The sequence below is a fragment of the Aspergillus udagawae genome, assembly GCF_001078395.1.
Source record: "Aspergillus udagawae IFM 46973 DNA, scaffold_4, whole genome shotgun sequence".
Lineage (NCBI taxonomy): Eukaryota > Fungi > Ascomycota > Eurotiomycetes > Eurotiales > Aspergillaceae > Aspergillus > Aspergillus udagawae.
In genome coordinates, this window is record NW_025091267.1 from 1,507,394 (window position 1) to 1,519,214 (window position 11,821).

An 11,821-nucleotide genomic window follows, 5' to 3' on the forward strand; every position below is an offset into this window, starting at 1 on the left:
TGTCTACAGAATAACATGAACTAGATAATATTATCCATCGATTATTTTGGAGATCCCCTCCCAGACATGGGTACAGCCAAGAAGAACACAGTGTCCTGAGCTACCGCAGCCCTCGAATCAATTACCAAATAATCTGCTGCCTCTAATTTGTCGCGTGCCTTAAACAGTTAAACCTAACTCCCCGGAGAGTGCGTGCGTCGCCCTGATGCCGCTGACGCAGCCCCTGCGGTGCAGGGCCGGTCGTCCATCACCAACTACACCACCATCAACTTTTCTCCTCCGCCGCCCCGTATTCAGCGGACGGTCCGGTATCATTTGCACTCCTGGCGCGCGTCTCTTACCCCTGAAACGAGTCCTTTGTACATCAACGATCCTTCTGCGCCATAAGAGCCCCCTCTCCTCCAATGCTCGCGTCCGCTCCCTTCCACGTCTTCCATTAACACCATCAACAAAGACAATATCTACCCCGAACCTCATAACCACTTCACTCATGGCAACTCAAACCAGAGAGCACGGTGGCCACGGGGGTCATTCTCACCATCACCATCATCATCACGGAAATGTTTACCTCACCTCTGCGAACAAAAGCGACGCTGGAGTCCGAATCACGCGGATTGGCCTGGTTGCCAACCTCGCTATGGCAATTGGGAAATTCATTGGCGGCTATGTCTTCCATTCGCAAGCTTTGATTGCCGACGCCTATCATGCGCTCACCGATCTCGTATCCGACTTTCTTACCCTAGGAACCGTCGCGTGGTCTTTGAAGCCGCCCACAGAGAGATTTCCCAATGGCTACGGGAAAATCGAAAGCATCGGTGCCCTGGGCGTGAGTGGACTCCTGCTTTGTGGGGGCGTGTTTATGGGCCTCAATTCGGGACAAGTTCTACTGGATCAGTTCTTTCCCGAAGCTGCGGAGGCGGTCGCTCACTCCGGAGTTTTGGGTCATGGCCACTCGCATAGTCACGGAGTCCAGGCCCTTGGTCCGAATATCAATGCTGCATGGCTTGCAGGGGGTTCAATTATTGTGAAGGAATGGCTCTACCGTGCCAGTGAGTGCCCACCTCGTCCAATTTATCTCTACATTACTATGGCTTTCCAGCTAACCCCTACGGCATTGCTATTTTTCTAGCTATGAAAATTGCAAATGAACGCAAATCTTCTGTGCTCGCGTCGAACGCCGTACACCACCGCATCGACTCTCTCACTAGCATGGTCGCCCTGATCACGATCGGCGGATCTTACATGTTTCAAGACGCGTCTTGGCTTGATCCCGTCGGTGGCCTTCTCATTTCCCTGATGGTGATTAAGGCTGGGTGGGGTAATACTGCGACATCCCTGCTCGAACTGGCAGACACTACGGTTGATGACGACATCAAAGACTCAGTGCGCAATGCGGCAGTCAAGATCCTTGCCAAACTTGAAGATCCACACGCGATTCAGGTCCGGGACGTTCAGGGTATGAAATCTGGACAAAACTACCTTATGGAGATTGAGTTAGCGGTACCGGGGGCTTGGTCACTCAGCCGATCCCGCGAGATTGAGGAGAATGTTCGACACGCCGTCGGGGCGGCTGTTCGCGGGGTCAAGCGGCTCAAGATCCGATTTGTGCCTTCCGAACTGGAGCATCTAGACTTCACGGAGGAGTTTATTGCTCCAGAGGTCACCAGGCAAAGCAACCCCGAGCCGCAAGAGGAAGATATAGAAGCGGTGCATGAGGCCCATGCACACGCCCATCAACACAAGGAGAATGAGACCCGCAAGACCCGCTAACCACAGCGCTTGCATCTTTTCTCCTATACAAAGATCTGATAATGGGACACATATTCGTCATGTTGACTTTGCACATTTTGCTTCCACTTGACCTCCACCGAAGAGCATGTGATACCCCGGAGGCAAAGGTAAATAGAAGACCGTCCATGTGTGCTGAGGATGAGATTAGAATATCCGGAGTTGGATAGCCGAGATCGGCTCGGGGCACAAACGGAACAAGGAACATGATCTCGAAGAGAGGAGACTTTATCGGCAATCTACAAAAGATGCTTTATTGTTGGCCTATCTGGTCCCTGGAGGGCCTATAGAGTGAATAATCTAGAGACTGCCAGACTGAAGACTTCAAATTCTCATCATACAATTACCCGGTAGTCAACTTTATCAACCATTCTTTTGCTTTTCTTAAAAAGTGGAATGATCATCTGATTAATATTGTACCTTACAGACGCCTTTTGTTAGACTCTCGTAATTCCGCCCGATTCTAGAACCCTCAGATTCTCTGTACTCTATACTGCACTCTGTGGAGAGAGAGAGAGTGATCTCGATATTAACCGGGGAAATTCCCGGCGGTGGGGTTATCCTCACACTCCCGCCCGCATTCAAGCTCTCCCGGCTGTTTACATCACGTCGGCATCATATTATAGTAGGTATAATTGGCATTGATGGATTATTCTTTCTTAAAATGGGAATGCCATTGGACAAAATGAATTTTTTGGGTGTAAGTAAATATTACCCGCTAAATGATGGTCAATCTCACCCAAGGTGAAAAAGATTGATTGGGGACCAGGAGGTAAGAGGTCATTTTCCCAAGGTACCGACTTTTCCTTATCCTGAATTTGCCCGAGAAAGGGATAAATTGGAGAGACAGAGCTTCCACCTGACATTTTGCCAATTGACCATTAAGTTTTGTCTTAACCCTTCTTATTATTGTCTTCGGCTCCTCTTCTATTCCTATTTCTTCCATAATATTTTACTCCCCGTTTATCCTACCTTTGTTTGCGCTGTCAACGTCCTTTCTTATCCTTATCGACGTCATCTTATCTCCCCGCGGGGTTGGATTCGCAGTCATCCAACACACATCATGACTTCTCAGGGCCCTCTATACATTGGGTTCGACCTCTCTACACAGCAGCTGAAGGGCCTGGTGGTCAACTCAGAGCTGAAGGTGGTACACGTCTCCAAATTCGACTTCGATGCCGATTCCCACGGGTTCTCGATCAAAAAGGGCGTGCTCACCAACGAGGCGGAGCATGAGGTCTTCGCACCCGTTGCACTGTGGCTGCAAGCCCTGGATGGCGTGCTGGACGGTCTGCGCAAACAAGGACTAGATTTTAGCCGTGTCAGGGGAATCAGCGGCGCGGGACAGCAGCACGGTAGCGTTTACTGGGGCGAGAAGGCGGAGAGCCTCCTCAAGTCGCTGGATTCGAGCAAGTCGCTGGAGGAACAGCTCAGTGGAGCCTTTTCGCACCCCTTTAGCCCGAACTGGCAGGATGCTAGTACCCAAAAAGAGTGTGATGAGTTTGATGCTTTCTTGGGAGGTCCGGAGCAGTTGGCTGAGGCGACGGGTAGCAAGGCACATCATGTAAGTCGGTCATGTACCATGCCTTCGGTTTAACGGGAGCTTGCTGACGGTTGTTCGCTGGATAGAGATTCACTGGTCCTCAGATTCTCCGAATGCAGAGGAAATATCCCGAGGTTTACAAGAAGACGGCGAGAATCTCGCTGGTGTCTTCGTTCCTTGCTTCCTTGCTCTTAGGTCATATTGCGCCCATGGACATCTCGGACGTCTGCGGCATGAACCTATGGGATATCAAGAAGGGTGCCTACGAGGAGAAACTACTTGGACTCTGTGCGGGACCATTCGGCGTAGAGGATCTCAAGCGGAAGCTAGGTGACGTCCCGGAAGATGGAGGTCTACACCTTGGAAAGATCAATCGTTATTTCGTTGAGCGGTTTGGGTTCAGCTCAGACTGTGAGATTCTTCCTTCCACTGGCGACAACCCGGCCACCATACTTGCCCTGCCCTTGCGGCCGTCCGACGCTATGGTGTCTCTGGGAACTTCGACTACTTTCCTCATGTCTACTCCAAGCTACAAGCCAGACCCTGCAACACATTTCTTCAACCACCCCACCACCCCTGGACTCTACATGTTCATGCTCTGCTACAAGAACGGCGGCCTTGCGCGCGAACATGTTCGTGATGCAATCAATGAGAAATCGGGCAGCGGCGCGTCCCAGTCGTGGGAGAACTTCGACAAGACCATGCTTGAGACACCCCCGATGGGCCAGAAGACAGAATCGGACCCCATGAAAATGGGGCTCTTTTTCCCCAGACCAGAAATAGTGCCAAATGTCCGGTCCGGACAATGGCGTTTCACCTACGATCCAGCCAGTGATACGCTGACTGAAACCGACGACGGATGGAACAAGCCGTCAGACGAGGCGCGGGCTATTGTGGAGAGTCAGATGCTATCGCTTCGCTTGCGGTCCCGAGGTCTTACCCAGAGCCCTGGCGACGGACTGCCTCCCCAGCCACGTCGTGTCTACCTCGTTGGAGGAGGTTCGAAGAACAAAGCTATTGCTAAGGTAGCTGGAGAGATCCTGGGAGGAAGCGATGGAGTTTACAAGCTGGATGTCGGAGATAATGCCTGCGCTTTGGGCGCAGCATACAAGGCTGTGTGGGCTATTGAGAGAAAGCCCGGCCAGACCTTCGAAGACCTGATTGGTCAACGGTGGAGAGAGGAAGAGTTCATTGAGAAGATTGCAGATGGATATCAAAAGGGTGTTTTCGAGAAGTATGGCAAGGCTGTGGAAGGATTCGAGAAAATGGAACAGCAGGTGTTGAAACGGGAGGCAGCCAGGAAGTAGATCATAAGTATATATAATGACCATGATGAGAAGGTAATTCGAATTAGACTAGTGCAAATGAACATCTTCGAACATTAAAATCCAAGTGTCTGGACCAGTTAACATGAGATATTTAATGGATGCTGCCCAGTTGATGCCAATTGTGCCTGAATGTGCGGGCATCAAGGGCCACTTCGGGCGAGGCACGTCGCCCCTTGCCCTTTCTGGGCCACATCCGTTCAGCTTGACGTGCGCACAAGAAATGATTCATCACAACAGATCTCAATTTCTTTCCCCTCCATCAACGTCACTGTCATCGAGCTCTGAGGCTAGGCTGATCTTTTCGCCCTGCTGAACCTCCTTTCATTGTCACACTTTATCATTGTATACATATCAGTTTATTAAGTCCTAGTCAAGAGTTCGCGTGAGTGAAGTCCCAATCTCCACTGAAAGAATTTTTTTTGGTCCTATCCATTTTACCCGAATAACTGGGGCTCATGAGAAGCTAAGGCACCCACAGGCAAAAGCCCCCCTTTGAAACACCGCCCGATTATTAGTATTATTATTATTCTGATGCTGGAACTAAACCTACTATGCATAGTTCGATAGTCTAGTGACCCTCTGTGCTATGACTCTCCACCGCCGTTGATTTTGATCCCGACAAACCACTTTTTCTTGAATCACCGCTATTTTCGCTTTCAGAGTCCTCACGACTCCGAAGGTAGCCCGGCTGGTCGAAGATGGAAGAGCAGGTGAGCAACCTCATGCCAACTCTTTGTGGCTTTTGAGTCCTTCTTCACAAAAGTGGGAGAAAAATGGGAAAAAAAGGCCACCCCACCACCCTTCCCCTCGCGTGCCCCTCCGTAACCTCCCACAATGTCTACGTACTCCAAGACCAACGATGATTCTACCGGACGAGATGAGCCTAACAGTGTACTGTCGAACTAGGTAGCAAATGCAATTGAAATCGCCTCGAATCCGTCCTCAGACCCAGCCCTTAAGACGCAAGCCTTCGAATTCGTGAACCAGCTTCGCTCCGACCCGTCGGGATGGCAGGTCTGCCTTTCACTGTTCACACAAACTCCCCAGCGCTCGGGTATCGTGAGGCATGTGGCTCTGGAAGTGGTCAATAGCGCTGCACAGGGCGGTTTGATAGACTTGCAGGCCCTAGCGTTCGTCAAGGATGGCCTGTTGGCGTATCTCCGGCAGGTGTACGGACAGGACGCAGGAGCATCCGACCCTCCGAACATCCAGAACAAAATCGCCCAAACCATCACCTTTCTCTTCTCTGCACTCTACGCCAGCGGGTGGGAATCATTCTTTGATGATCTGCTCAGTCTGACCCACAGAAGCCCCTCGAGCACGACACGCGACAATGCCTCCGGAATTATCTTCTACCTTCGGGTTATCAACTCTATCCACGACGAGATTGGTGATGTTTTGGTCTCGCGATCCCGCGGTGAACAGGACAAGGCGAATGCGCTCAAGGACCTCATTCGGCAGAGGGATATGCAGATGATCACCAGCTCATGGCAACAGATTTTGTCGGAATGGCGGGACGGCAACGACGTAATCGTGGAGATGTGCTTGAAGGCTGTCGGCAGCTGGGTCAGCTGGATTGATATCGGTCTTGTAGTGAACCAGACAATGCTTGATCTTTTGTTCCAGCAGCTGGGCCGCGCGGAGAAAGCGGATTTGAGACAAGGAGAAGAGAAGGTACGGGATGCGGCGGTTGACGTCTTCACGGAGATCATCGGCAAGAAGATGAAACCGGAGGACAAGATCGACATGATTATCTTCCTGAATCTCGATACTATTGTTTCTCAACTCTCCAATAGCCCCCCTCTGCACGGGAATAGGTTCACCTTCAAATATGACACCGATCTGGCGGAGACCGTCGCCAAGTTAGTCAATATCACTGTCATTGATATTGTACGGGCATTGGAACAGGAAGGCGTCTCAGCTGAGTGCAAGGAGAAAGCCAATGGGCTGCTTCAGGCTTTCCTGCCCCATATCCTGAGATACTTCTCCGATGAATATGACGAAGTCTGCTCAACAGTCATCTCGTGTGTTAGCGACCTCTTGACCTATTTGAGAAGAATCGCCAAAGTCAACCCCGCCCTTGCTTCCCAGCATTCTTCGATCCTCCTTCCGATCTTGAAGGCTATTATTGCCAAGATGCGATACGACGAGACCTCCTCGTGGGGTGAGGAAGATGAGCAGACGGACGAGGCAGAATTCCAAGAACTTCGCAAGAGACTTGGTGTCCTTCAGCAGATGATTGCTTCGGTCAATGAACAGCTGTACATGGAGGCTGTGTCGGAGATGGTGGCAACGACCTTTGAGAACCTGCGGCAGTCCGGCTCCCAAATGGACTGGCGTGACTTGGACCTTGCCTTGCATGAAATGTTCTTGTTTGGAGATCTCGCAGTCAAGGCCGGAAGTCTCTACACCAAGGGTAATCCCAACAACCAGGCTGCCGAAAGGCTCGTCGAAATGATGGCCAGGATGGTCGAGTCCGGTAGGTATATCGAATGGATAATCTCAATAATCGGGCTAACGACGTTTTAGACATTCGTTCATTCACCCATCCGGCGACGCAATTACAGTATATGGAAATCTGCGTGCGCTATAGCTCATTCTTTCAGCACCATACGCATCTAATTCCAGGTGTTTTGGAGAACTTCCTTCAACTGGTTCACCATCCTATCAAGAAGGTGAAGACTCGTTCTTGGTACCTTTTCCAGCGCTTGGTCAAGCAACTCAGGCAGTACGTCGGTAATGTCGCGCAAACCGTTGTGGAAGCCCTTGGTGATCTCCTGGTAATTCGCGCTGAACTACCTTCCGAGGGATCTGACGGTGATGAGATGTCCTCGGAGGACCACGAATTAGCCGACGCCATCTTTAACAGCCAGCTGTATCTTTTCGAAGCTGTCGGTATCATCTGTTCGACTCCCACCGTGTCCGCGGATAAACAGGTCCTCTATGCCCAATCGGTGCTCAATCCTATATTCCTCGACATGGAGAAGAACCTGGAAGCGGCTAAGTCACACGATGAACGAGCCATTCTACAGATTCATCATGATATCATGGCACTGGGAACCCTTGCCCGCGGATTTTCAGACTGGATGCCTGGAACGAACACGCCCGCTACTCTACCTGCACCCGAGGTCTCAGCAGCCTTCAATCAGGTGTCGGAAGCCACGCTGGTTGCCTTGGAGTCCCTCAAGTCGTCATTCAATGTTCGGACAGCTGCCCGGTTTGCGTTCTCGAGGCTCATCGGCGTCCTCGGCTCTCGAATTCTGCCACAGTTGCCAAGGTGGATTGACGGCCTCCTTACTCAGACTTCTTCGCGCGATGAGATGGCACTGTTCCTACGTCTCCTAGATCAGGTTATTTTCGGATTCAAGGGCGAAATCTATTCCATCCTTGACACACTACTAACCCCCTTCTTGCAACGAGTGTTCTCCGGAATCGCCGATACCACAACCGGCACGGATGATGAGATTCAACTGGCTGAGCTGAAACGGGAATACCTGAATTTCTTGCTGGCCGTTCTGAACAATGACTTGGGTGCTGTCATCATCAGTGAAAGTGAGTCCTCATCACCAACAGTCAGTCCTAGGTCTAGTATAAGCTAACCCAGTGCAAGGAAATCAACCCATCTTTGAGACCGTCATCTCCACTATCGAGCATTTCTCGAAAGATATCGATGACTTTACCACAGCGAAGATGGCCTTCTCTGTTCTCTCGAAGATGAGCAGCGCGTGGGGCGGTCCGGATGTCATACCGGAAGCTTCCAACGGGGCCCCTCCATCACAAGCTCCGCTGCCCGGTTTTGGCCAGTTCATGATTACACGATTCTCGCCATTATGCTGGGCGCTGCCCTCGACACCTTCCTTCAACTCCAAGGATGCGCAAGCCAAGCAGGTTCTTGCCGAAGCTGGCGGGTTACAGCGTACGATATACTCCAAAACAGGCATGGAGTACCTTGCGTATCTCCGCGACCGTGAACTGCCCGGCATGGGTATGGGTGCAGAATTGATTGAAGAGTTTGTGGGTGCTTTGAGCCGGCTGGACTTGAAGGGGTTCCGGCAATTCTTTCCGGTATGTCTTTAAAACTTCCATCATTCTCTCGATCTGGATTTGAATAGCTGATGTGGAACTGGTACAGTCTTTCATCCAGCGATTGAGCGCATGATATGGTTATGATTTTACCTCGGACGGGGTCATCTCTATTTCTTACTTTTCCCATCTTTCTATTCACCCATACTCTTCAGCATCCCTCAGAGTCATTTCACTTCCTTTTAGATTCCCCCACAGTTTGGTTTGATGACTGATGTTCTCATGTGGTCCTTTAAAACACTGATTGGTCTGTCCCCGGCACGCGCTTCCTTCCCATTGTCATGACTTCACTACACCACCGGTACAGAAAAGTATATAGTTGGTGAGGCATTCGTTTGCATGATTAGGCGTTGATATACAGCGTTCTTTGTCATCTCGATTTATTCGGAAGCGATGAGTTGGAGAAGAAGGAGACAACCTTGCTACTGAGGCAGAGGCAATGCAGAAAACGGAGAGAGCCGCATGGTCAGGGTGACCGCTGCTGGTACGAGGTGAGGACCTGGATTTTGGCTGGGTTTTGGTTACGGGGAATGGCGGTCTCGGATGAGTTCTATGACTGAGGCATACTTGCCAGTGGAGTTGTCGGTATCTTGCGAGCAGTCGACTCGACTCGTTTATCAGTCTCGTGGCAGATTTCCGATGGTCAGCGGACGGGGGATACCCATCAACGAGGGTTTACGTATGTACGGTCTTGAGATCTTAATGATAAATCATGAAAAATATGAGATACAACATCAAGAGTATGATTTTGATTGTCCATTCTCCTGTACACAGGTAGTAGTAGATACTGTATATTGGACAAGATTGTTGCTCTCTGCAAGGTGATCGTACCAGCCAGCCTGCTAACCTTTCTATATATGTGACTTCGGCGCCCGACGCTCACTTTTATCCGCTATCATCATCAGAAGACGCCAGGTACAAGTACAATTAGGCAGAGCGCTTCAGCATCCACAGCGACAGCGGTCTTCAAACGAAGTACTCGGATAGCTTTGCATGCTTCACTGAACAACACAATTACAAAATTGTCAGGGGGGGAACCCACTAAGCAAAGAGATACTTGGCCGCATGCTCGACATGGTCATCAGAGAACGTCGCCATGGTGTAGTAACTATGGTCGTAATCAGGCTGGTAGCGGATATTGACGCCCTCGACGCCAGCCTCCTTGGCGGCCTTCTCGAAGTTCTCTGGGAGAAGCTGGCCCTGCTTGTAGAAGTTGTCGCCGGTACCCTGCACCATTCAGTCAGTCTCGCTCCAAATCAGAGGAAAATTTGCAAAAAGACACGGACCACGTCAATGAGGACATCCAACCGCCCCTTCCACTTCTTCACCAGCTCCGTAGCATCGTGCTCCGCCCATTTCGCTTTCTGGTCTTCGCCAAAGTAGCCCGCGAATGCCTTCTGGCCCCAGGGGCAGTTAATGGGGTTCGCGATGGGCGCAAAGGCAGAGACGGATTTGTATTTGCCTGGGTTACGGAGGAACTGTCACGCGCGGCACTTTGTCAGCCCCCCTACTGTCAAATTCGCTTCGAGCCAGTTGGCTTCTGTGAACAGGTCAACGTACCAGCGTCAGAGCACCATGACCGCCCATACTGTGTCCCGTGATGCTGACCCTGCTCGAGTCGAGCTGCGGAAACGCCGCGAAGACCGTCTTGGGGAGTTCCTCGGTGACGTAAGTGTACATGTTGTACCCGTTATCGTAGGGCGCCTTTGTCGCGTCGACGTAGAAACCGGCGCCCGTGCCGAAGTCCCATGAGTCGTTTTCGCCTTCGATGTTCAGGCCGCCTGTTCTCGGTGCATTGCATCAGTATGTGTGTTCATTCCTTCACCGGGGACGGGGTGTTTTGCTGTAACGTACGAGGGCTGGTGTCTGGGTAGAGCACTGCGATGCCTTTTTTGCTTGCGCCGTGCTGGAAGAAGCCCTTCTCGGAGCAATTGTCGGCTGTGCATGTGAGGCCGGACAGGTAGATGAGGACGGGGATCTTTTGGGAAGAGTTCTGGAAGGCCTGTGGGGGCAGGTAGAGGTTGAAGTTCATCTCGCATTTTGTCGAGGTGGCGGCATGGCTCAGCTTCAGGAGCTTGCCGCCAAAGGAGGCGATTGTGGCTTTTGTGGTGACGGACATGGTTGGGGGATCTTGATCTCAGTTGGTCTCTGTGGCAGAGTGTCAAGCTGCAAGATCGTAGCAGAAGAATGACGAGATGGAGCGGATGGTTTTTGTGACGGAGGGGTGGGGGAGGGGAATGAGGGGAACCGTGAGGGGCAGCAACTTCATCATCATTATTTCTCCTGTCTTCTCCCCACCTTCTTTCCAACATCAGATGGAGATACTCTACCATCTAGAGAGGTCCTAGACTACCAGAATAGCTTCCTCCAATCAATGGTCTGATGTCCTCTTAGCAAAAATAAATACCGAGTCTCCAGGCGAATGATAAACACGCTGTGGATCCTGCATGCCGGAAAACATTGCCCTTTATGGACATGAACTACACATACAGAATGTGAGGACTGTTTCACTGTGTAGAGAGATAGTTACTAGAGGTGACCCTGCATCATCTGCATACCAATTCCCTAGATGAATGGTAAGAAATTTACTAATTTGTAATGAAGGTGCAGACCAACCTCAGCCCATACAACGGACCCTTCAGGAATCTTAGGAATACCGTTCTCTTTGATGAGCGATTTATCCATGATCTTCCCATCACAGAGCCAGCTTCTATGACCGGTTGTAAGGGGCCCAAGCTCCCCACTTTCATACATCCGTATGAGTGCCATAATGTTGATCCTTTGGCGTTCCTGTTCAGAATCGTTTAGGAGTTCTTTAAGCTGTTCAACACGTTCATGTGGCTGGTAAATCAGGGGAATTGGGCAGGCAGGGCCAAACTTGTCCTCTCGGGCCATTTTGAGTCTGTGAGTTATAATAAACGCAGTCTTCACCTGGTCCAGGTAATGGTGGATGGTTTTGTGTTGCTAGGTAGTTGGGGACTTGGGTTGACTAAGGCAGAGGTTACGTATATTGTATTGGGGCACTGACCATGGAAAGGACAAGTCCTCCGTCGCCTTTGATCTCATAAATATACACAGG

At 50.9% G+C, this 11,821-nt stretch overlaps 4 protein-coding genes across 4 annotated transcripts; 3 read left to right on the forward strand and 1 right to left on the reverse strand.

Moving 5' to 3' along the window:
- Positions 1-490: 490 nt before the first annotated feature.
- Positions 491-1,770, forward strand: Aud_005921 (cation diffusion facilitator family transporter; the record flags this gene model as incomplete). Its single annotated transcript, XM_043290830.1, has 2 exons — positions 491-1,049; positions 1,130-1,770. 2 exons carry the CDS (start codon positions 491-493, stop codon positions 1,768-1,770), a joined length of 1,200 nt encoding a protein of 399 aa, XP_043146765.1.
- Positions 1,771-2,851: 1,081 nt separating this feature from the next.
- Aud_005922 (xylulokinase) lies at positions 2,852-4,638 on the forward strand (the record flags this gene model as incomplete). The annotated part of the gene is made up of 2 exons (XM_043290831.1): positions 2,852-3,352; positions 3,418-4,638. The coding sequence occupies 2 exons, from the start codon at positions 2,852-2,854 to the stop codon at positions 4,636-4,638; spliced, it is 1,722 nt and encodes a 573-aa protein (XP_043146766.1).
- Positions 4,639-5,357: 719 nt separating this feature from the next.
- Positions 5,358-8,818, forward strand: Aud_005923 (Ran GTPase-binding protein LOS1; the record flags this gene model as incomplete). Its single annotated transcript, XM_043290832.1, has 5 exons — positions 5,358-5,369; positions 5,566-7,138; positions 7,189-8,211; positions 8,270-8,724; positions 8,792-8,818. The coding sequence occupies 5 exons, from the start codon at positions 5,358-5,360 to the stop codon at positions 8,816-8,818; spliced, it is 3,090 nt and encodes a 1,029-aa protein (XP_043146767.1).
- Positions 8,819-9,783: 965 nt separating this feature from the next.
- Positions 9,784-10,861, reverse strand: Aud_005924 (S-formylglutathione hydrolase; the record flags this gene model as incomplete). The annotated part of the gene is made up of 4 exons (XM_043290833.1): positions 9,784-9,969; positions 10,029-10,220; positions 10,303-10,523; positions 10,597-10,861. 4 exons carry the CDS (start codon positions 10,859-10,861, stop codon positions 9,784-9,786), a joined length of 864 nt encoding a protein of 287 aa, XP_043146768.1.
- Positions 10,862-11,821: the final 960 nt, after the last annotated feature.